The sequence below is a fragment of the Gallinula chloropus genome (genome assembly GCF_964237585.1).
Source record: "Gallinula chloropus genome assembly, chromosome: 14".
Lineage (NCBI taxonomy): Eukaryota > Metazoa > Chordata > Aves > Gruiformes > Rallidae > Gallinula > Gallinula chloropus.
This window is the reverse complement of record NC_140099.1, coordinates 14,820,006-14,845,405: the sequence shown is the minus strand read 5'-3', so window position 1 is coordinate 14,845,405 and position 25,400 is coordinate 14,820,006. Positions and strand designations below refer to the sequence as shown.

General features: G+C 44.3%; 2 protein-coding genes across 4 annotated transcripts in view; both read left to right on the top strand.

Annotated features, from left to right (window-relative positions):
* Positions 1-13,217: 13,217 nt before the first annotated feature.
* FIBIN (fin bud initiation factor homolog) lies at positions 13,218-14,982 on the top strand (the record flags this gene model as incomplete). Its single annotated transcript, XM_084270730.1, has 1 exon — positions 13,218-14,982. The coding sequence occupies one exon, from the start codon at positions 13,218-13,220 to the stop codon at positions 13,851-13,853; it is 636 nt and encodes a 211-aa protein (XP_084126856.1). The 3' UTR covers positions 13,854-14,982.
* An 8,139-nt stretch (positions 14,983-23,121) lies between these two features.
* Positions 23,122-25,400, top strand: part of BBOX1 (gamma-butyrobetaine hydroxylase 1) — a 33,603-nt gene continuing 31,324 nt past the window's right edge. The window contains exon 1 of one of the 3 annotated variants that reach the window (XM_084270762.1): positions 23,122-23,182. The gene's annotated coding sequence lies outside the window, so the exon portion shown is untranslated. Of the gene's footprint in view, positions 23,183-23,641; positions 23,771-25,400 lie in introns of those variants that run through there. The other 2 variants (XM_084270761.1, XM_084270760.1) reach the window with 2 other exon arrangements.

Genomic DNA, 25,400 nt, shown 5'->3' with positions numbered 1-25,400 from the left:
AGAGGCACTGAGGCTGCTGGTGGGGGGAAAAAGGATGTGGTTAAAACATGAAATTTTGGTGAAATGGAGGCCTGGTACAGCTACCTACTGATCTCAAGGCACTTCAGTTACCAGCCTCTGAACTGGCACTGTATAGATAAAGATAGAGGCAGAGCTAGTGCTAGAGAGATTGATACACACACAGGAGATATTCTGCTCTAGAGTGGTTCTGGCTGTGTACATGGCTAAGAACTAGTGCAAGGAATGGATTAGTATCAAGCGCCAACCAAACATTTGCTTGTCCTCAGATATTTTAGCAAAATATAAGGGATTCCATTCAAACAGCAGGGAAAAGTTGACTTTAAAATGAGATTGTATGGTTTAAATATTCCATAGCGATGTCATGGCAGGAAGTTAAGTCCTTTTTTTTCTGGTTTAAATTTAATGGAAAAGGTAAGACAATACTTTAGCTGTACAGCTACTGCTGTGCCTCTAAGTGGTGTGTGGCACAGAGCAGCTGGGCCTTGGCATGTGCTGCAACGTTCAGCGTACATCCCTGCACAGCCTTGGTGCAGGAGCTGCAGTCCCCCTGCGGCTACGAGGAATTAAGCCGCCGTGATCCCATTGCCAAATACCGCCCACGAAAGTCAAAGTGTACACATAAAAAGCCCACTAACTAATCCTTGCAAACCCCACTAAGGTAAAACATGTGTACTGTTATCTGTGTTCTACAAAGGGAAAAGCCAACAAAAGGCAGAACGTGTTCATGACTGCTTATAAGACATTCTTAAAGCCGCCCAGGCTATGAATTGCTACTTCCAGTGCTTGCCTGGTCCTCACAGTGTTTTCTCAAGGCGGTAATCGTCCTCACACCTACCAAGGGCAAACCAAATTTCTGTGCTCGGTATCCCAAACTGCATACCAGATAAGGTAAGGTTTTGATGGCAAAATGAAAGATGATTCCAGACTGCAATACATGGCAGGAATCGCATTTAGTCAGTGTCACAGTTTTGCGTAGCTGGGTACTGGTAGAGAACGGGGGGGCTGCGAAGGTGGCTGCTGCGGGAAGCATCTAGAAGCTCTCTGCAGGCCCCAGAAAGTAAACAGAAACTGTTTTAAAACTGGATGTAAACTCAAAGCAAGCGGTCGAATGCCCTGCAGCGAGACAGACTGACAAGGCTGTCCCTCTCTCCCCCTCCTCTGTGCCACCCAGGCCCTGCGTGTGTGTCTTAGCTGAGGGCAAGCACTGTAGGGATCTCACATAGCAGCAATGATGAGAAGTGGGGAGGGAGAGTAAAGAGGTACTACTCTTCCTGCTTTTGACTCTGCATGTTTGTACAGGCCTTTAAGCTTTTTATACTTGGCCCAAGTACATCGAGACCAAATCAAGCAAGGACAAAGCCTTGGTATTTCTGACCTATACCAGCATGAGAGCATTTGAGTGGGCCTTGGGATCCAGCAAAGCCTTCAGGAAAGCTTTGACACTTTATCATGTCTGAGTGGTGCAAGTAGCAGCAACCCTGGATATTGGCTTGTTCATAGATTACATTACTGAAAGGCAATGTTTTGTTTATATTAAATAGCTGTCAGCCTCAGAAGCTGTTCAACAATTTCAACTGTTGATCTTTTACATGGATATTTTCCTGAAAGAAAATATTTGGTTAATGCTCACCATTAAATCAACGAAAAAATACACTTTCCAGACATATAGTCTCTTTGATCTTTGCTAATTTGCAAGCATCTCTATTCATATTTATCTTTATCGTCTTCATAGTCACTCAAAGCTATGTTCACTTTTTTCCAGCTTATATGTGTTTGTATTTTGTTCTGATATGGGCAGCTTCTAGTATTACATGTAGTTTAAATAGAAAAGGCGCAGTAAAACAAAATTTCCTTGATTATTTCGTGGGTTACCTTTACATTGACTAACATAGCTTCAGAAGCATAAAACAATTAGGGAGAAAGGGCTGAGATGCCTGAAAAGACCATATATGGTCAACCCATTTTCCAGACCACCTCTCAGGAGATCACCCATGATGTTTGGAGCTTGCGGGGCGACCCATTGGCAGGGATGGATGAACAGAAAACATCTGCTTTCTCAGAGCCTTGTCATGTGAGGACTCGGCAGATACTTTACTTTCAGAACATAACCAGCCATGCCAAGTTTGGTGGGACTGTGTATGGGAACACAGGTATGTACAGGCGGGAATGTGGCCTTCTGTCTTAATTTGTCCAAAAGCACAGATGGAAAAACAGGTCCATTTTTTTTTTCTCCTTATGAATCTATAGGAATTATGTCATAGCATGCTCCGTCACCTCACATTACGTAGGGATCAATGCAATTTTAACCAGGTACATAAAACAGATAACCAACAAATGGAAGGTAGTGAGGACAGCTTTAGAAGAGCCCCTTGGAGCTGAGAATGTGTCCTGAGTTCTGACTGTGTGAGTTTGATAGCTGCCGAGAGGTAACCGAAAGGGTTTTCTCACACAGCAATCTGCACAAGTGCAACACTGACCTTTCCACTGTCAGTCCAAGCTTTCTCTCTGGTGTCAACATGACCAAGATGTAACCCTAGATATTTCTAGTATGTTGCTAGATGCTGCTTACTCATTTGAAAAAAAAAAAATCAGAATTCCCAGAGATTACTTTGGCAAGGCCATTGCCATGGCTTTCTCCATCCTCCTCTCAGAATGGCATGCTGCCTAAAATGTTGCTTCCAAAGGAGGGCAAGGCACACCTCCACCCTCATGTTACCTGTCAAGATTTTCTCTGCCGCCCTCTATTTTTAAGAGATCTATCCATCTCTTGCTCTTTTTCACTGCCATGCCTGATTTACAGGTGATGGTTTGGATTTGTTACAGTGTCACAGAAACATGTGCTGGCTGCTCTCAAAAGATCCTATTGCTAAGGCTGCCTGCTTTGTAATCCCCAATGACTCCTGGCACAGACCACCTCTCTCCAAAGACAGAGATCTTCAAGATCCAGAGTCTGGAACTTGGCAGTGGAGCCTCCTGTCAACATCTGGTCCAAGAGAGGAGGGAAGGTAACGACTGGAAGGGTATGCCTGTGCTGTCTCCCACAGATCCTACAGCTGCTGACACTGGTAGCAGTGCCCAGAAGTGTGAAATTTGGTGACTGCTAAAATGTTGATGCTTCTAGAGGCATTATTTTAAGGTTTTAAAGTCCTGTCCGCTTACGTGAGAACTGATATTCACATTCAACACGTTAGTATATTCTGTTTATTAACTGTTGTCTTAGGCTCAACAAGTGAGATACGGTTTTCTTCACCATCTTACTTCACCTATAAACCCTTCTACTTCTAATAGCCATGGAGAACATGATGAAAGAGAATATTATTGTGCCATTGCAGAGATTAGACATGGTTTTATTTGCTAATACATTCCACTTCCAACACATTTACTGCTGTAACATCTGGACAAAAAAAAGAAAATGTTTGGAAACCAATGAAGTAACTTGGTAAAGTTATGATGTCTTGAGGAGATTGCTATTGTGTTCCTATATATGAATCACACATGGTGTGACTATATATCCAGTTAGTTAAGAGTCCCAGCTCTATATGCAGTTGATGAAGAGAAGAAATTAGAAATTTTAATAGGAAAGCAACAGAATGAAAGGGGCTCAGTCCAGATAGTTTAGTCTCCCAGTTAGATTTTATTTACTTTTCTTATCATTATGGTTGTACACTTGAGGCAATGAAGTGTTCTATTGGCATTAGTTAAAAAAAACAGTTTCAGTCCCTCAGCTGTTCCTAATCAAATCACACAGCTAATTGTTTGAAAATGTCTGATGACCAAAGCCAGTTGTAAATGCCAACACTTTTGTACACCTCAGCAGAAATGAACTTCTGCTGAAAGTTTGGGCCAGAAGTATTCTTTGCCATGATGATTTTTCTTGTGCAACAATTCGGTCCTAAGGCTGCTCAATACCAAATAGCTGGTGGTCAAAGAGAACTGTCAGAAAGCATTATGTTGGCCATAATTTGATTCAAAATAGCAGGGTGTTTTGTTGCTTTTTTTTTTTTTTTAAATCATCTGGAATTAACACAACAATCTAGGAATTACTACTCAGATCTGGAAATGCCTAACATTTCTGGAAACTTATGTTTCCAGAAACAACTAATGGGTCCTGTGTTATTCATTGTGCTGATTCCCAAATGACTCACAGCCCAAAAGAAAAAAATAAAGAGAAAAGGCTACTGTCTGCAAGTAATTTGCAACCAAGCCAAGTGCAAGCAAGCCAGCTACAATATAGAGCACAGTATTTCCAAGATTCATCTTTGACTCTGCCCTGCCAAAGGTCCAGGTAGAGTCCCCATCCCTTTCAGTAAGAGTTAGAGAAAACCTGTTTAGAAAATGCAGTCCTCAGTGTCTCTTAGTTACTGGGGTATTTATTTTCTCCATTTATGCTGAAGCAGCTTTGGAATCCCTTTTTGTCACTGTGGCAGAAGCAACACCAGCAAATGTCCAGAAACCCTTCTTTCTCAGAAACATGCTCACATGCTTGACAGTGAGACAAAACCAGTCACGTTCAGAAAAAAAGGAGGGGAAATAAATAATACTCATGAATGGAGTAAGACAAGCAACTGATTTTATACCCTGCAAGCTACACGATTTAAATTATTGCCACAAAATTAGCGGTCCTAGCTATGACTTATATCTTGCAAGTCTTCCCAAAAGCTGTATCATAATGCTCATTGCTCTCTTCAACACTTCTCAAAATCCTATGCATACATTTTTCAGGAAAGCAAGGAACCACCGCAAAACAAACTTGAGTTTGCAGCCCACAGTTACATATGATCTCAGCAGTACTACTCCAAAAGAAAGGTAGGTTCATTTTAATAGATGTCTGAGTGTGTTTTGGTTAGGGTGTCCATCTCAGCAACTCCTTGCTAGTCCACATTATTTGGTTTTACAAGTAATCAGAAACTACCACCTATGAATCTTCATAGAGTAACGTTAGAGATCTTGGCCTGATGCTTTGAACGTTGGATCGGTTCAGATGTATAAAGTTGTTTTAAAAATCAACAACAGGAGAATATGAGCAAAATGTAGTTCTTTGTAGATAAATACTTACAAACATATGAGCAGGTTTAACTACAATTTCTCTTACTTGCAGCAGGAGTGGCAAATCCTCAGAACTGTGCCTGGACGGCCACCCAACCCCACAGTCCCTCTGAGAGTGCAGCTTCCTGGAGCATCTCAAAATTTTACTCTGCACAAGGTACTTTCAGAGGTAAGCATAAAGATAAGTAGGAAAATGGAAGAATCTATATGGTTTTGTAACCCACAGAAATCTTTGCTGCTATTCTTAGCATTTTTATTTGTGGTAAACTGCTCCATCAAATTTTCATGTGAATTACTCTGGTGCAACAAGAGGTTAAAAAATGTGGGGTATGTCACCTATGTGCAGACTTTCTACAGAAAGAGAGTGATTTTGAAATCCAATGCAATAGCACTCCAGGAGCGTAACCTGCAAAACATGTAAGACAACAGAGCAAGTAGTGATTTAGCACGTTTGAAAACAACAGTGAAATCCACCTCCCACCAAAGGTATGGCACAGTGCCAGGGGTCAGCTTTTACCCAGAAGTTATTGCTAGTATATCACACTGTACAACAGGAGAGGCAGAAAGTGCTTTTCATTGCCTTTTTCTTTTTTTTTTTTTTAAGCAGTATTTGTGCCTCTGAATGTGCTTGCCCTAAGCTATTTGGAAAATGAGGTGAAAGCATCCACACGCTTCCACTATTCCTTCTGGTCAGCCATTGTACTGCCATCCATAGATTTCATGCTGGAAACTTAATTATGCAGGCTCTTCCTTTGGAGAAGAGTGGGAGGGGAAGGAGACACACCCCCAGGTCACAGACAGGCTCCCTCTGCTCCAAAGGCTGCTGGCACCGGACAAACAGCGCATGTTGGAGCCACTTAACCCACAGAGGTCTTCTGCCTGTTGGTTGCTCTCGCAGAGAGAGGATGGCTTGTCCAGCCTTGCCTTCCAGATATGTCTTGGTTTTTAATGTACTCTCTTAATATTAATTTCAAACAGTTGTCATAGCCTTGTTTTGGTTTGGTTGAACCTTCTTAAGGCTTTTAAAAGAAAGCAAAGTGTTTTGAATGTCTCCAAAGCTGTCTACTGTGAAACAGAAGCATTTAATCTGTAACCAGGAGGAAGCTGCGCCTCTCTGTGCTTCTGTGGATTTGGGCACTGAGATTCTCCAGCAATGTTCAGGCATCATCTGCCTAACCCCAGAGGAAATCCTCCCAGGTCTGCCATGGCACTACAGCACTGATTACGTCTGGTTCTCCAGTGCCCCAGCAAGATGGTGCCTAGGGAGAAGTGGGCTGATAGACTGGCGCAGGCTCTGGGAGCATAAATCCCAGTAAAGCACCAGTTCGCATCAATTTATGAGACCAAACACGATGTTCAGAGGCTCAGAATGCCAGTGGCAGGACCAGGGTTTTCCCATCCAAAGCAACCACATTGGAAGAGCCTAAATTAGCCCATAAACTATTCAATCCAGCTTCTTCCTGTTCACACTGATCATACAGCTTTGCTTCTTGACTGTAAGCATGAAAACAGGCAGGTTGCATTCCCGCAGCTCTGCAGAGCACCTTGTGCATTCTGCTTCAATGTCAGTCGCAGCAAAGAACGGTTCTGGGGCTCCCGGTCGAGCTCCAGAGACAAGTCTTACCAGCTCCCATCAGATCCTTTGCAGAAGGGCTCGCAGAGCCACACTGGTTCCTCAGCCACACCGTTCTCAATGCAAGTTGTAAATTGCAGTAGGAGGTATAAATCCCCTATCGATAAACTTCACCAACCTCAGGCATGGGAGAATAACACACTGTTAGGGCTGCTGAATGAGAGCTCTGTGTGCACCGAGTCATTAAAAACCCATGGAACAGTCAACCATGACTGCACAAAAATAAATACAGAGCTAACTGTAAATACTACCCCTTCACCTGCTTCTTCAAGTAGAATTTTATAAGAATGTTTGTTAAAGGGAATGATTTTTTTTTTAACGGGGAGATTTTGGTATATTTCAATTGAAACCATATGTTTGGTCTTACGCTGCTCAAACGCAAAGTCAGTCTAGTTTTAAATTTAATACACTGTTAAAAACACCTAAATAAAAACCTGAGTGAATGTGTTAGGATACAGAAAGGACATTTTCCAACTCCTAAAAAAACAGACCTGGGAATACAAGTGAATTTTGCTACAGAAGCATGTTTTGGTTTATTCTTTATTTGCTACATCAGGAAAGGTAGAGCTGAGAGGAGAGTAAACCGGTTAAATTCCAGGAAAACTATTCTTTTTTAAATCTTCCATCTTGTTTCACTTTTATCTGCACAAAGGATATTATTATAAATATTCCTTTTTTAGCTAAGACAGAAAATAGAAAAGCTAACCACTGCAGAGTCATGTTCAGTAAAACTCCGTGCAGTTGTTTCAACTGAACTCGTAGGCACCCACACTAAATTCGCAAGGAGGGACTTTAAAGGATTGGTGAGAAGAGGAAACCTGGTGACTAGTCAATATAAAATGTGCCAGGATCTAGCTTTTATTCAGGAATTCATCCCTAATCTTATTACATAAAATAAGATTACATGTCTAAATCAGAAAATGCCTCATAAAGGCATTAAAATTGACATATATTGTTGGGGAGCGGTGCTAGAGAATAGGCCTGGTGAAATTAATTTTTCATAAAATTTAGTTGTTTTCAGGACCCTGCCTCAAACGAATGCCTTAGAACACAGCACTGCAAATCCTGAGCAACTCTATCAATGGATTAATCCCATTGGAAATTACATCAGTGTTTCCCCACCAGACTCTCTTAGACTTCTTCCAAGGCTTTTATTCAAATTATTTTCCAACTCTGCCAGAGAAGAAGATACCAGGTTAAAAGCTTTTTCTATTTTGTAAAGGAGGCAGAGAAGGAAAGAGAAGAAAAAGTAAAAGGTTGAGTTTTGAAAAATATAATATTCCTAAAATTAAAAATCTTGGGTTTTTTTCTCCTAACAGGTTAGAGACAAGGAAAATGCATTATCGTGAATAATTAGTGAACTATGTTTCTATAACATCTGCAAAGTATATGTTTTCACATACAGCCTTTTCATGTTGACATAGAGCATTAAAAAAACACATAAAGGACTGAAAATGAAATCAACATTTTAACAGCACGATACGCTGTCTCTGTAATAAACCACATTTACAGTAATAGGAAAACTTCTCCATGTGCTGGCCAATGATTCTTTTTTAAGTGTTTTCATTTCCACCAAGGAAGTGTTATTATTTCCACTTCAGAAACCTTGCTGAAGAAATACTAGTGATATCCCTTCTGGGGTTCGAGTTTTTTCAGTGACAGACAGAAACTGCACTAGTGTAATACCAGTAAATGCTCCCCCCTCTTCACCCCTTTTTTAATCCCTTTCCCTCCTTAGGAAGAATCCAGCTGCATCATTTCTCTTTTCAAAAACAACCTGAGCACATATTCAATTTTGTGCTTTAGGCAATTCAGATTTACCTGAAAGAAACCAGCACCCACTGCAGAGCGGGGGTGTAGTAAAATCTCTTTCTGTACTTTTCTGCCAAGGTTGAGCTCATTTTGGTGTTGGCCCAATCTGAAGTTGATTCAATACTAATTGCACACCCTTCTGAGACAATCAGCCTGACAGACTCTTTCTATTAGTTGTATTAAGCCTCATACCCAAAACTCCCTACAGCTACTTGTTTTTTTTTAATTCAGTTTTCTGTATTGCTTATCCAAGAAGGGGCAGTGCTAGAGCGTGCAGAAGACTCTGCCCAGACACAGCTATGGTTGCAGCATGAGATCTGTGAAGAGGAAAAGGGTTAGAAGTATCTGTTGGCCTAAACACAAGCTAACAACAAAGTTGTTTTCTCTAAAGTTGTCTTTGAGAAGTCTCTTGTTTGGCCCTTTAAATTCTGAATGAAACATGCCTTTCTGAGAAATTCAAACTTTCATATGTGATGATGGATGAGCAATAAGCATGATGGTCCTGGAGCAGTCAGTATGGTTCGTACCTCAGCACAGTCATTCTTAATTTCTGTTGTGTTCCAAAGTTTCACTGAATGAATAGTAAGTGCTTTATAAAAGTGTGATTCAACTTTTTTTTTTTCCTAAATTCTGCAGAATTTCTGGTATGTTCTTATGGCAGTTTTCCTTAAAATCTGGCATTGTTCTTTCACGGACTGTTTCATGCCCACCTAGCTTGATGCCAGTCGAGCATTTAATACTGCACCCTACAATTAGAAATTACACACACATACTTGTTGGTCTCATGTTTTAAACAAGGTATCTTTATGTAAAGCTATAGAACAGGTCACAGCAGGAAAACAGGCGCCAGTAGTCAGAAAAAAACATTTATACCCTAAAGCCTGTGGGGCCTTTAGGACCATATAACATCTATCTGTTCTCTAAATTAATGGCCATTTACATCTGAAACATTCTGATGCTGTGAAGTTTACTGTCATCTGTGACAGAAGCAGCAAGCACGCACAAGCCAAGAGCTGGAGATGAAGCACTGCTTGCAGAGAAAGATTATGCAAGTGTGGTGCGGAATCCAGCGCTGAGCTGCATGTTTGCCATCAGTTTATAGGCAATTTCTGGGCAAAACTGGAGACTGATTTTGGTTGCATAAGAGGTTATGCAGAGTTCTTTATAGTACTATAAACCTAACGCTGCTCAGTGGAAAAACAATGGCTTTACCACAGTGGAGAGTATTATGCCAAGTACTGGTAAGAAGACAGTGGCAGTATACGGCTTTATTTTTGTTTCCAGTGCTTTTTTTTCCTCATTCTATGCAAAGGAAATTTTAAACGCCTGAGCAGGCACAGAGGGTAAAATACTGTCATGGTGAAATCAATGAGCCTTTTGACAATGCCAGGGTTTCAATGAGGGCCTTCACAGGAGCATGGCACAAGGAGCAGTTGTTTCTTGGATGCATCCCAAAATCTCCCCAGATATCTGATCTCGTACAACTAACCCCTATGGGTTCCCAGGAGAAAATGCAGTAATGTTCAGCAGAAAACAGCTCCATCTCTTCCCTGGTTCTCTCCACCCCGTGTTTCTGATATTGCTGAGAAATCCCCTTCTGTCCTCCTTCGGTTTTATTGCCCTCTGTGTTTCCCAGACACTAGCGGAAACTACTTTTGAGAACTCTCCACTGACACTGGTTCATATGCTGTTGTTTCAGCCATTACCGTGGTGTTCCTGATGCTATTAACTGTGATGGAAATGCCCGACCCTACAACCCAGATCTTGCTACACAAAGGTAATTGTTATTTTCGATCCATGTCTTTAAAAAAAAATAGTTAAAAATCTGTGTTTCGTGTATAGACACAGCTTTGTGGACAGTTTAAGATTATCTCAATGCAATCTAAAGACTTCTGTCTTTCAAATGTGGTTTTTTTGAGCAAATAATGACTACTCATGCACAGTACCATTCTGTCAGTGTGAGCCTACATATTTTACAGTGCTCCAGGCTTTTCAGTTAAAACTGTTGCATTGTAATCCTGAACTGTAGAGGTATTGCCTTGGATCAGGCTGTTGTGCACCTTTTCAGCGAGTTCCAGCTTTTACAAAAGCTTTGCCCACTGATTCCACAGATCCCATATTGCAGACTTCCTTCAGAAGCAGACATTCCAAATGGGTTACTTGGGGAGACACTGTTTTGATGTAAAATTTAAATAAAACTTGGCTAATGCATACTGGATTGAAAACAGCAGTGGCCAGGAGTCAGCAGCTGCAGCAGGGAGCAACAGACACCTCTTAGACTCTTAATGTATGACGAGACGGAGAAAAAGTATTTACTAAGGCTGAATTTTTTTACCCACTATGGCACTGGTGAAAGCATAACCATGCTGACAAAGCTATAGCTGAGTGATTTATGGCACAGTACTTGCACGAAGAGACCTCAAAAGTGGAGTCCACCACAACCCAAGTATCAGCCAAACCAGTCTACTGGCAGTAACACCAGCCGGCGTGGAAACTTATGTAGATAAAGTACTATGGCTGGCAAAGAACTGGGAACCAAATAAAATATTAGGTGAAAGAAGAGTGTCCTGGGAATAAAATGGTCTGTGTTTGCCAACAGGGGCTCTTTCAAACAAAGGACAAATGCCAAGTAGGCTCAGTTGAATAAGCTTTAAACCTTTTATAGAAAGATGAGGCACAAAAGCTTAGCCTAATCCAACCTATTTATATGAGTGTTTTCTGAACTTAATTACAAATTTTAAAAGCTTCCAAATGTAAGGACTGTTTCTGTTTGGATAGCTTGTCTAGCCTGGGTCTTCAGCAGTGCCAAAGAAGTTGCCTGGGCTGTGCAAACACTGCTTACCTTGAGGTGTATGTGCACGTGATCTTAACAGAGTGAGAAGCTTGGAAAGTCTACTTAAAGCAATTCAAGAATTGAAAGCTTCAGCTATCACCCTTGCTGTCTCTGGGTTAGGCTCTTGTTGGTCAACAGACTGGCTGGTTTAGTTTTTGCTCTTGTTTCTTAGTGTTTGGCAGTCACAAGACTACATGAAGCGTTTCAGCAGGCTCCAAAGTCGATACGCAGGGACACAGACAGCACAGGTTATCATTAAGTATTAACGTCAGAACTTGCATACAGTGCCGCTGAATTGTACCTTGAAGTGCCTATTAAAGGTCCCTCTGAGCTCCCAGGATCTTACCAATCTACCCATTGGTAGCGGGGGCACCAGGGAGCCAAATCAGGAGCCAGCCACCAAAGCAGGCCCGTGGAGGCAGGGGCCTCATTGGATCCTCTCAAGGCACTGTAAAGGGAAGAAAGGAGCAGCTTGTGGAGCTCAGCACGCTCAAGAAGAGCAGCTGGTCTCCACAGCAGCTACTTGCTTCACAAGTCCCCAGAAACAGGATAGCTTGTGATTACAGAACAAAGCTGCCATGAGGGAAGGGGCTCAAGACCCTGCATTGGAAATGTAGGTGTCTAAAGTCATGGACAGCATCAGAAACAGTAGAGCCAAATGCCCCTGTGACGCACAGGGCTCTAGTCTTCAATGCCCAGCATAATAGGGAGAAAAAGCAGAGATACAACACGAGTGTCTGGCCTGTTAACTGTAGCATCATAGTGACTTACAACACGCAGAAAGGATCAAGATGACAGTTAAAATATTTACATTAAAGGGGCAACATAAATATTTTTGCATGTAAAACTCTCACCAACAGCAGTGTGAGCCTCAGCTCTGGATGACTGTGGGATTTGGAATGATGCCTGTTAGCTGGTGAATTTTTCTGTGAAAGAGGACAGATGTCATGAACAGAGCTTGTGACTTTCCAGACCCTTTCTTTTTTCAGTCTCGCCTTGATTTAATAATTCAGAAACAGCAAAACCAGAATATGCTAGTTACATGAAAGGCTTGACCCTGCTGTGATCCAGCGACAGGATTCATGCAGAATATTGTTTCATGAAAGGGAAACGCTTAAAATTTTACATAGGGTGAACTATGGAGCTGGATTTCTCCCAAACACATCTGACGCTTTCTAGAACAGATTTTGCATTTCCTTTCCCTATCTTTGCCCTACCAGGGTTTACTGCGTTACACCCCATACTTGAACCTGCTTTGTTTTCCCCCTTGCAAGTTTTTAATCGGTGACAGACCGTGCGGCTTGGGTGACAAAGGTGCTGGCAGCTTTGGGAGGTCTCTCTGCCCCGCACCCTGTTTGCTGAGGGACACGCGGTGCCGCTGTGGAAATCAGACTATTTCCGAAGAGGTCGTTTCTAACGGGAAAACTAGAGAAACCGAGCGATCCCCGGCTGGGGGGTGTGCTATTAAGAGGAGAAATGTGTATGTGTGACCTCCCCCCATACCCCCATCCCCGCGCCGGACAACCCCCGGGGGTGATGCCGGGGGGGGGGGGGGCGGGGGCGCGATGCCCGGGGGCGGTGCCCGCCGGGGCCCGGCAGCCGATGCCCGGGGCGAGGGGCGGCCCGGCGCGGCGCGGGGGCCGCTTCCTCCTCCGCGCGGGCTGCCCGGCTTTTAAAGGCGGTGCGCCGGCAGCCGGCCCCAGAGCGCCGCCAGGCCTCCGCCCGCGCTACCCGGCCCTGCCCGCAGCGGAGCCGGCCGTGCCCGCGGGGCGGCAGCGGCGGGGGCCGGGGAGAGCCCCATGGGGCGTGCGCGGCGCGGCCGGGGGCAGCGCGGCGTCGCCCGCCCCTAGGCTGCCCGCCGCCGGCCGCAGCATGCCGGCAGCGCTGCGCCTGCTGTGGCTGGGCTGCCTCTGCAGCCTCTGCCGCGGGTACTTCGAGGGCCCGCTGTACCCCGAGATGTCCAACGGGACCCTGCACCACTACTTCGTCCCTGACGGGGACTACGAGGAGAATGACGACCCCGAGCGGTGCCAGCTGCTCTTCAGAGTGAGCGAGCAGCGGCGGTGCGGCGCGGCGGCGGCGGGCGGCGGCGGTGGCGGCGGGCTCAGCCTGCGGGAGGAACTGACGGTGCTGGGCCGGCAGGTGGAGGACGCGGGCCGGGTGCTGGAGGGCATCGGCAAGAGCATCTCCTACGACCTGGACGGGGAGGAGAGCTACAGCACCTACCTGCGCCGCGAGTCCGCCCAGATCAGCGACGCCTACTCCAGCTCGGACCGGTCGCTGAGCGAGCTGGAGGGCAAGTTCCGTCAGGGCCAGGAGCAGGGGGGCCGGGAGGAGGCCCGCCTGGGCGACAGCTTTCTGGGGCTGCTGCTGCACGCCCGCGCCCTGCTCCGGGAGACCCGCCACATCTCCAGCGGGCTGCGGGACAAGCACGACCTCCTCGCCCTCACCGTCCGCAGCCACGGCGCCCGCCTCAGCCGCCTCAAGAACGACTATCTCCGCGTGTGAGCCGGGACACCCCCTCAACCCCACCGCGGCCGGACCCCGGCCTCTCTGCACCGCCGGGGGCGAGGGGCATCAAACGGCGCCTTCGGCCCCGCCGCCAGCCCCCCGGGGGTGCGGGAGGTCGCGGATCGGGGGGCTGCCTGGAAGAAGCACCTCGTCATGCGAATGCAGCCATCGTCCTGGAAAAACTTATTTATTATATTTGACTTCCTAAACACATAGTGCGTTTCTATAAACCGGGAGGTTAGAGGTACGTTGTAAGTTAATATCCCATCCCTCGTGTTACATCGTCCATCTTTGGTTACAAAGTAAGTTTTCTCGTTGCCGATTCCCTGTCCTCCGTTGATATATATCCATCTATCGCCTTTACTGCAGCTCACCTGCCACAGACGCGGCTAAAGCATGTTGCTCGCCGCGTGTGGCACTCGCTTAAATTGCTTTAGTTGCTGCTGTCCTTCAGGGTGAAACCTCTGGCCCTCTATTTAACTTTCTTAACCTTTTGTAACGGTATGTATTCTATGCACGTTAAACATTGTTCTACTACGTAACTTTAAGCTGTGATTTCCGTTTGTGTTTTGAAAGACCGGAACTGTTCTGGCAGGATTTGTACTATTCCAGGCTTGGTTATCTGTGACTCTCAACTTTTACAACCCCAAGAGTCAGCATAAAAAGGTCAGGTCCTGGGAATGCTTTAATGCTTGAATTTTATAGTAAGAAGCAGGAACCCTAGCAATGATTGTAGTTTCAGATCCCAAATCTGAGAGCCAGGTTTCTTAGAGGGTTTTTCTGAAGCAGAGAGAAAGGTTTTTTTCTGTGCCAGTGACATTTACTGTTGGTGCCTTTGTACTTTTGCTAGCTAAAGCTATTAATAAAGTTATTTGTGCTTCTAGACAATAGCAGAAGTGCCTAGTGAGAAGGAGGGGAAGGATCGTTTGGCTTGTGAGACTCATTGCTGTCTTAATTATCAATTTGGGGTAATGTGGCTACTAGATTACAGATACTGCAGGCAGAATCACTGTCTGGAAAAGTTCTTATGTTGTTCTAATAAACATTTGAAAACTATGTTAAAGCACATCTTTTATTATTCTGCTTGAGATGCTCTAGATTTAGAATGTGCTGTTGTAATATGTCCTTTCAGCAAAAAGTTGTATGTAGATCCTGCCAAATGAAATAACTCGTGAATAAACATTTACAGACCCAAGAGGTAAGCCATAATCATTAAATGCAATCACACAGAAGGGTGTGTAGGGTGGATTTTTGTGAGTTTGTAAGCCTTTTTAGGAAACTAGCAACCTCATGGCATTGGGTGAGAAGCTGTTTGATGCACATTTGAGGTCTGATCTCATTAACTCTACTCGTGTTCAGTTACACTTTGGTCTGCAAACCACCCAGTGAGCAAGTTACTCAGCAGCATTGGTAGGTCAGCACACTTCACCTGGGACCACAGCACTGAAGGAATCAGGCAATGTCTGATGAAGGTATGTGCTTACAGAACCTCTGGACCATCTAGGCAGCTTGCTTTTGCTAATGGCTTTGAGGTCTTGCTCCTAACAGGATACTTTGGATGTCAGTTTGCACCTTTGGATCTTGGGAGATTTGGCTGAAAAAAATGGAAACATTTTATTGAATGGCTTCAATGGAACTGCTCAGTATTGTTTTCAGGTATGTTGTCACATCAGAAGCTATGGCAGGTTCTAGCTCTTAAAAATTAAATTTATTTGTCATATAGATACAATGAGCTAAGAGTGAAGAGGGCCATCTGAGTCAGTCTGTCTGCCCACTGTCACAGCAAACTACATGACGTTTCTGGAATGGACCAAGCTCTAGAAATGGCTAAGGGTCTCCCCTTTCTGAATCTTAACCCTTTAGAAGTAGGTGCCAAAGATGTCATGCAGTGCCATTTGTACTTCTCAAAGCGAGTTTTAGTCACTGCTTACTCACTTTCCTAGTCACTCATTATAGCATGGATTGTAATCAGTAAGGAAGCTAAAATGGCAGGCAATGCTTGGATTTGAGAGCAGTATTCAAATCCTACTAGGAAAACAGTAGTAGTACTGTAAAGCACAGCCTCTCGAATAGCTAAGCTGCTCCAAGCACATTCTGTCTGCAGTAGCAAACTTCCAGTCAAGCTCAAAGCACCCCAACATACACAGCATACCCAGAGAGTAAATGCTTGCAGCGCGCTCACTCCTCAAAGCAGGCGATTGCGTGACCTGGGGAGATTGGTAGCGCAGCTCATTCTGCTCGTTGCCCCTGGCTGTTAGTGTCAGCCAGTGAAACAAAGCCATGGTGCTTTCAGCTCCACGCTAACGCTGCATGTGATGAATGGAAATACCTCGATTTATATTTCAGCAAAATGTAAGTGTTTCCATGTTAGGAACTGAAAATTAGAATTCTGCTCTGTAGCATTGGTTGCAGAAGGTATTAAATATTCCCTTTCAAAAAGAAAGAAGAACATCTGCATCTGGTCTACAGGTAAGTTCACATCTTTAGTACAAAGGGTCAATCTTATGTGGATTTGATGAAGCCAGTACAAAACTCTTTAAGGACATTTAAATCCACAAGAATTGAATTTACATCACTTCAGCTGGTCTAGGCACATGTGTATATAAAATCTATCCATTAAATGCATCAATATTGGGTCAGAGGTGGTACCTTAAATGGCCTTTACAAGTCTGTGATGCCTGCAAGAAGTAGGTGTTTAGTGATATCTAGAAGTTTAAAGTTTTAAATTCAAAATAGTTATTTAAAAATTACGGAAACTACATTGCAGCCCTCTGTGCAATCTTAATGCTTTTGCTTTTTTATCTGATAAAACATATTTAATTAGAAGAGATTAAGATCCTATGGTTTTATATGTCTTATTTCAATTAGGGAAGTCCTATTCATCGTTGAAAACTCAGTAAGGACTTTTAAGCAGAGAGCTTTAAAAGAATGATTGTAGCATCTATTTTGATCCAATAGCTCCTCCTGTTGTATTTAAATATTGCATTGGTTTTTTGTTTGGGTTTTTTTTTTAATGCAGAAGTTCAGACCAAGATTAAGCTGTGTTGGTCTTTCTGGTGGAGTTCTGGAGATGTTTAAAATATGTATTTTTTTCTAAATTTATTAAAGAGTTGATGGCTATGAGAATGTTGGGGGGGGGGGGGGATAAGTAATCAGCTGCAACAGTCCTGGAGAACTTAAGTTTTCTTTTACCACTCAGCCTGTGATTTAACCAATCAAGAGTTAAAGCAAGGCATTGAGAGGAGTGGAGGAGTGTGTCTTCAGTAGCTTACTTTTGAAGGCAGAGCTCTGCTGTGGACATTCCTATGTCTAGTGATACATACCAGGAAGAGAAGCAGCTCAGGCTAATAAAAGCTTGGGAAAGAAAAGTCTGTGTGTACCTTGTGATGAGCCAATGGCTAAGAATGGGTGGGGGTGGAGGCAGTGCCGGTGCAAACTGTGGCTTTCTAAATTGCAACTTCCAAAGTTTCACAGGTTGACCTACCCAGGAGCATCCTGAAAAACAGTGGAGTCAAGGGAAGCTTGCAAAAACACGGTAAGCATCACAAAAAATCCTGTGTGTGCACAAAGCTGGAAGTACGGATTTTCTGAAGCTGGTTCTGCTCCGCCACGTGCCGGATGCAGGTTGTGAGATCGGTACCTCAGAACACAATACACACTTGCCTTAGTAGAAACAATCAGGTGAACTACAGAGAAAGGGTCAGCTCTGGTTATCAACTTACCTAGAAAAATGTGTATTTTGTGGAGAAATTCTGTTGGGCGCGTCTGTTGGTGTTTCTTTAGATTGACTCCCCATCACTTCACCTGCTTACCGCTTCTGCTTCTCTGATACATCACTTTTGCGATGGGCAGAGAAGCTTTCAGCTAACACTGAAGTGGTCTGGAGTGAAATGTCTTTGATGGCCACTATTCCTGAAGGAATCCTGTATGTTCAGAGTCTGGACTTTTTCTGTCTTTTAACATGTATTTTTTGCTTATAGCTCATTGGGGAATTGATGTTTCTATTGCTTTGGGTTTTGGCAAGGCATTAGCAAAAATTGAACAATTTGTGGGTCCGTATTTCATTCCTGAAGTATGCAAAACTGGTAAAAATACCAACCCCACCACGTGCTTTTGTACAAAGCTTTTATTAGAATAGATACATATAAAAAGACTGTAACTCTTGTGCTTACTTTATTTTCTTCATAAAGTTGTCATCCTGCCTACAAGGTTGGTTTACAACTGGAAAAGGCAGAGTGTAATGACTAATTTTGTAACAAGAAAAAACATATGGTCTCCATAATCATTACATTTTTAATGATGTGGCTTGGACAGAGTCGTTCATGGCTTGTAGAGTCATTCGTCCTCAAAAACTGCCTTACCTTGGGGAGGTATTGCTGGCGGTCTCTAACATGCCATTAACATTCTTTCATAAGAAAACACAATGCCAAGTGTGTCATATTTTCTCAGATGACAAACTTCCTTAGGCTGTATGTATGCCTCTCTTAAATGCTTAGAAACTGCCTATATAGCAGTAATCATTCATGTCTGAACTTTCAGGGGAGGGGAAGGTCCCTGGAGAAGGTTGGCTTAGGAAGACAATCCTTATCCAGCATTAGGTATTGGCAAGTGTAGGATGAACAAAAAAAGTATGTATTTGTATTGTATTTTCCATGCTTCTTCTGTGCTGCAAACATTTAACTATGGTATGAGTTACCCACATTAATTAATTAGTATAAATAATGGAAACTTCACTGTAGGGTCGTGGTTTAGTCCCAGACTGCAGCTAAACACACCATGTCTGCTCCTCCCCAACCCCTGTCCCTGTAGGATGGGGAGGAGACTTGGAAGAAAAAGTTAAGGCTCGTGGGTTGGGATGAGGACAGCAAAGGAAGAGGGAAATACCGATGACAATTCTAATAAAAGAATATACAGAGTGGGGGATACACGCTGCAGTTTGCTCAGTGCCCGGAACCTGATGCCCAGCCCCTCCCCAAGCAGTGATCCCTCCTCCTGGCCAGTTTCCCCTTTAGACACTGAGTGCACATGTTAAATACCTTCCAAATTATGTTTTGATGCTTTCTTACAAAGTAATATACTTAATCAACTCTGGATTCTAACAGAGGCACAACAAAACACCAGCTAGTTCATAAGTCTGTCAGCACATAATTCAGGATACTATTAGGTTTGTAATTTTAAATAATAGGTTGCATATCCTCTAATTTCAGAAGAGTGATTCTAGGAATAAACGAGTGAATGAACAGGAGGTAAATCACACTCAGTTTTGGTTTTTCCTGATAGGACTGCAGAGGAATAAATCTGACTGTGTACATCAAGAATGAACTGAAGTTCACCCTGTTCTCATTCACCTTAGAAGCTTATTTGCAACCAGGCTCAGATTTTGTTTCTATTTCTGTAGCAATTAGGGTTTTTCATAAAGCCAGACTGTGCTGCACAAACATTAATTTATAGCTTCTATCATCATCACCTCCCCGTTGTGCCTGGTTCTGCAACCATATGCAGGCTGCCTTGTATTTATTTCCCTACGTAGTCTTACTGAATTGAATATGAATCCCTCTAGCTGCTACACCACCTTTCAGTCTGCCCTGACACACGGGCATCTTGGGCCGCTCTAAGCTGCTGCTTGTATCTCCTCAGCACATGTGCAGAGCCAAAGCTCCCAGGGTTACTGCTGTGTCTGACTCCATTGGGAATACTGGTCTAGTTCATAGCCTTTTACTTTCAAACATCAGAGTTTGTTTCCTAAGGGTGTTCTGCTTCTTATGCTCATTGCATGTTAGCCTGTGACTTTAAATTTTGCAATGCCCTTTACCTACTCATTGCTGCCAGCTTTAAATGTATTGGGCAGTAACTTCCTGCGCAACTAGTAGCCACATGGAAACCTACGTGTAACCCTTATGATATTGGACTTCTCCATGTGAATGACAGCAACAGAGTAAAGCCCAAAAGGAGTTGGTGAACTGATCTTGCACTCCAGTGAGAGTAAAAAGGCATGTAAATGTACTATAAAATAAATAAGGTCCAGATTTTCATTATATAGCACTTCTGACCTCTCTTTCCTAAAATTCTTTCATTTATAGATGCTCAGCAAATAAAAGCACAATGCTAATGATTCATATTTTGCTGAGTTATGTCATCTTGAGGGCAGTTTGTTTTCATTTCCACTAGGGTAGGATACTTTTCCACTTGCATATTATGTAACACTCCTTATAAAAATAGAGCCCCAGTCTTGCAAACACCTTGGAGCGTTCCTGTTACCCAGTGAGACTTAGGACGGTTTCAGATCTCACACCCTCCTTATTATGCTTACAATACTTCAAAATGTTCCCCTTTTAGCTTGAAAAAAAATAAGTCTCTGTTCTTGGTCTATGTAGAGCTTTTCTTCTGAAACTCTAAACAAAATTTCTTCTGGTTCTTTTTTTTTTTTTTTCCAGTCTGATGAGGATTTATATGTATGCTTACTTAATTAGCTTATGTTAATAACAGATATCATCACTAAAACCTCTTAGGCACAACTTGATTTGTTTCCCCACATTTGGCACATGTTTAATCACGTGAGTCTCCCTTTAATTAGAAAACCCAATAAATTAATTACAAACATACATATCTTGTCTAGATCATGCCTGGAGGTCAGTGGCCCTGCCTGTGGCAGAGGGGTTGGAACACGATGGGGTCCCTTCCAACCCAGGCCAGTCTATGATTCTATGATACCATAAAATGTTTTCTTTCAGCCAGGATACATTTAATAAGTGTCTGCACTGGTTTAAAAGACAACAAAGAAGCAAAAATGCTGCAGAAACAGTGTAATAGATTGCAAAGCCAACAGCGTAAGGGTCAGGAAATTAAAAACTCTGGCTTCTTCAGCAACAGCCTATATTCAGCAAAGGCAGAATGTCCAAACTGCCCTTCCTAAGAGCTGCTACTTGCAGATTAGAAATTGAAACAAGGAATAAGGTATACGTACTCTCTATAACATATCTGCATAAACAGTATGGATTTTGTGAACAGTGTGAGTGAAATGAACCCAATTATCTGCCTGCATCCAATCTACTGAACCTTGAAAATAACTGAGAATTTTCAAGTTCCTGTAAAAATATGTGTGTTCCAATGAGAAAAGGGGGTGGGGAGGGATGGGGGGAGGGAACCAAGGCAAGAACGTGCAAGAAAGGTGGAAAATGGATTTGGCACCTAATTTGAAAGCAATTAATTTCTAGCCCTCTTTCCTTGAAAGTAATGCGTCCAACTCCATGCATTACAGCACCACTTTGGCACGTGAAGATTGTTTTTTACTGATGTTGAATGATAACTACCAACAAAAATATTTAATTTCCTATTTCACAGGCTCACGCTCAGCCCTTTTTAACTGCCAGAATGCTTAGACAGTCTCTAAACAGTCATTTAATATTTTCAGTTCTGCATATACGCCTTTCCATCGAACTAGCCAACTTTTCATCTTTGTGAATGCTTTCCTGTCTGTGAAAAGTGCTGCTTAGGCAACATTTATGTTGAAGGTTTTCCCTTTATTGGTTATACTGAGGCACCAGGACTTTTCAGGGGGTTTTGCAGACCACAGTACAGCCACTGAGTGTCTGGTGGAGCAGGTGCCTCTTGCAGGGCTGGGGAAAAGCTTCTTAATGGGAGGAAAATAAAGGGTTTGGTTTTCCTTTTTTTTTTAGTTCGGCTCTTCTTTACGTCAGTCTGTCGCCAGCTTATACACGCTGAAGAAGGTGGGGATTCTAGTCCAGCACAAGCTGAAAACTTGAAGACCTACAAGGGCCACTCCAACTGAAAACTGGTAGGTGCTACACCCCACCATTCCTTTCAACTGCACAAGCCGTATTTCTGCGTGTCAGAACCTCCTTCCCTTCAACCACAAGAAACGCACTGGTAGAGTAAATGCAGCGTTAACATATTTGCCAGGCAAGAAGGTATTTGGCACTAAATAATGAGGGTATGTTAATTCTGGTTTTAAATTTATTCCCAGGAAGCTTATCTGCCTGAGGCTTATTGCTCCCAAGGTTTGTGGGGCAGTAAAATCATCTCATAGAATCATTGCATCGATTAGGTTGGAAAAGACCTTTAAGATATCAAGACCAACTAGCTAGCACTGCCAAATCCACCACTTAACCACATCCCTAAGCATCACATCTGCAAGTCTTTTAAACACCTCCACGGATAGTGATTCCACCACTTCTTGGGCAGCCTATTCCAGTGCTTGACAACGCTTTTGGTTCAGAAACATTTCCTAGTATCCAGTCTAAACCTCCCCTGATGCAACCTGAGGCCATTTCCTCTTGCCCTTTAACTTGTTATTTGGGAGAAGAGACCAACACTTGCCTGGCTCCATTCTCCTGGTAGTTGTAGAGAGCGCTATGTTCTCCTCTCCAGACTAAACAACCCCAGTTCCCTCAGCTGCTCCTCCTAAGACATGTGCTCCAGACCCTTCACCATCTTTGTTGCCCTTCTTTGGACACGCTCCAGCACCTAAATGTCCTTCTTGTAGTGAGGAGCCCAAAACTGAACACAGAATTCGAGGTGTGGCCTCACCAGTGCTGAGCAGAGGGGAACGATCACTTCCCTGGGCCTGCTGGCCACACTGTTTCTGACACAAACGTGTACCATTAACAGGGAGGACACAGATGAGGGATGTTTTATACCACAACATAGGCTCTGTTTGCCCACAGCCTCACTAAATCTTGCCTTTAAAGGCCATCTTTTGTATTTGGTCATGTTTGCTGCAGGCTACCTCTGGCATATAAAGGGTATATAAAGCCCCCAGTTTGTTCTTCGTTTTTTGTAGTTTGGGGTTTTTTTTCCCTTTGCATCTTTGTAAGGGCACACAGCTCATCATGTGAGGATGGCCAGGACAGTGTGTGGTGTCTTTATTCCAAGGTCTTTGCTTTGGTCCCATGGCCCAAAGAGGCTTCTGACTCTGATGTCTCTTCTCAGCAAAAACAGACACTAGAGGTGCTGGGAAGTGTCTGTTACACCCACCAAATAAGATGCCGTGGGAATGATGGTTTTCACACCGCTTTGCCTTCAAATCAAGGCCAACTGCCTTTTTAATGCCCCCCGCCCCCCCCAGCCAAGTGCAAGGCCACACCAGCGGTAGCCAGGAACTGACGGAGCCCCATCTCCAAATGGTTTATGAAAGGCCGCACACGGAGCCGCGCAGGCTGAAAGAGAACCCGAATCTAATTCCGCGGGCGGGAGGCCTGCGGCGAGCAGCGGGAGGGCGCTGCGGCGGCGGCCGCTGCCGGGTCCTCCCCGGGGCCGGGCCTGCCGAGCCGCGCCGAGCCCCGCCGCGGGGGCAGCCGGCCGGGCAGGTAAGAGGAGCCGGGAGCAGGGCTCCTGGTGCTGGGAAGCGGCGGGGGGGAGGCGGGCGCGGTAGCCCGTGACGGAACCGCTAACGCGGCCACCGCCGGCAGCGCCACCGGCCGTCACGTCCTCCCCGGCCCCACGCCTGAGCACGGCCGTGGGTACGCCGCCCTCGCGCTTCCTCGGGGGAAGCGAGTCGTACGGCGCCTGCACCCCGTCCCCTCTGCTGAGGGTGCCCGCCTGAAAGAGCTGCTTCGCCATTTCCTGCCGTTACACCGGTGTAGGAGGTTGACGGCTGGAGGGTTCCCGAGCACGACTCCTTGCGGCAGCGGCTCTTGCCGCGCCTTCATACCCAGCTACAAGTGGACGTGAAGGAATGTAAACGTCCGGGGTTTTTTTCCCCCTTCGTGGAGCATATTTGGTTCTTTCTTTGTGCTGCTTTGTTTCTCTTGTCATCAGGTGTTTGCCGACTGAGGCGTTTTGGTACACCCGTGTGGGAGACTCGGCCTCACGATTAAAGGAGGGACAGGCGCCGGATTTAGCCCAGGTTACTCCTTTTCTGCAGCTTGAATTCGTTTTCCCTGCCGGTGCCTAAGGTTTTACAGATCCCTGTTAAATTCTGCTACATCCTGCATGTAACATGCTGGTTACGTTGGCCGGCTTCTGCTGCAGCAGGCGGGTTTTAAGGCATGGCTAAAACTTGTTTACCACAGACTGGTTGTTTCTCTACAGCTTCTTAACCTTATTGCGAAGGGGCCTCGTGTTACCCAGAACAGCTCAGCTCAGCTATCTCAAAGTACCATTAACCAGAACCAAACTTTAAGTAGCTGTGCAGGGAATGCTAATAAACATACTGCTGATGTCAGGAGACAGGGGAGTCTGGATGATGTCTGCTGAGGTTGGGGGAGGCTGAAGGGATTTTTGAACAAGAGACAGTGAGCACTACCTTTCACCTGGCAAGCTGGGGAAGACTGAAAGCCCGGGCTCCAGGTGGTGGGCACTGCCTTAAAGCCCTAAAGTCTGGCAGCAGCTAGACCGACCCTCCTCATGCTCATCATTCGTTCATAATCCACGTCCAGCAACTTGAGCCTGGGACAGTGTTGGCATGGGAGGGTGTGACTCACAGGAGCTGTTGGTAGCAGTTGTTTTAAACCAGGCAAATCCGGGTCTGATAACTGAGCAGAGTTACACAGTAACATGCTAACTTTAGGTGAAGCAGCGAGTCCTGCTTCTAGTTTAGTACAGCGTGCAATTTCAAGTGTAAAATAGCAGTGTCCACCTCAACATTTCGAGGGGCAAGGGGATGAAAACTCCTTGAACTCTTGCAGGTAATTTAATCTTCATTAGTTTGAGATTAGCATCCTGCTTTCGTTATAAAAATTAAGGAGAAAAAAAAAGAAATAACAAGGTAAACCTTTAAACAACAGTAAGAATTGAAAAGCTACATTGAACACCACAGGAGAACCCACAGGTTGTGGGACTGATTCCATCAAGCATCTTTGATAGCGTCCTAGAACAGGAGATGTGTTTCCTGCAGTGGTCCGGCACCAATAGCACCAGGCATTTTGGTTTTCTTACCAGCAGCTCTGCCATTTTGGACTCCATTTATTTTTTTTATTACTTTTTTGAGGCATAAGATGTATTTTTCTGGTATTTATTATTATATCAACATGAAGTTTTGGGAAAACAGCAGTATAACCTACCAGTTACAGTTGTGCAAAGCCACTGATCTGGAAAGGTCATGGTCACTTTGCACAGTTCTACCATTTAAAGATACACTCACTGGTAAGGGGGGAGGAATGTTTTCTTTGTCAGCAAGTGAGAAGGTAGTAGTTGGTTTCTGTGTGGTACATTTAAGTGTGTGACTGCAGGATTTTCTGAAGATACTGGTATGGCTAGTTTGTAGTTCCTCCCTTCCATTCACGTAATTAGAGGCCAGGAATAGCACACATTTTCTAGACAAACACACCTTTTTGTAGTCAGTGGAGAGAAATAAGAGTTTGGTTTGTCTCAACCTAAAGGGGATTCCTGACAAGCTCAGCTGACCTGTTAGGAATGCTGGGGATGGTGCATATGATGTTCAGGTGTAGGTCACTGTGGTACATGTCTGAAGTTTGTCGAGGTGAACCCTGCTTTACAAGCTTCGTGCATCCAAGCAAAGGTGAAAATTCCCGTTTCGTTTATGGCCTTCCCCATTGTAACCTAAATTAACTTCAGTAACTTCCA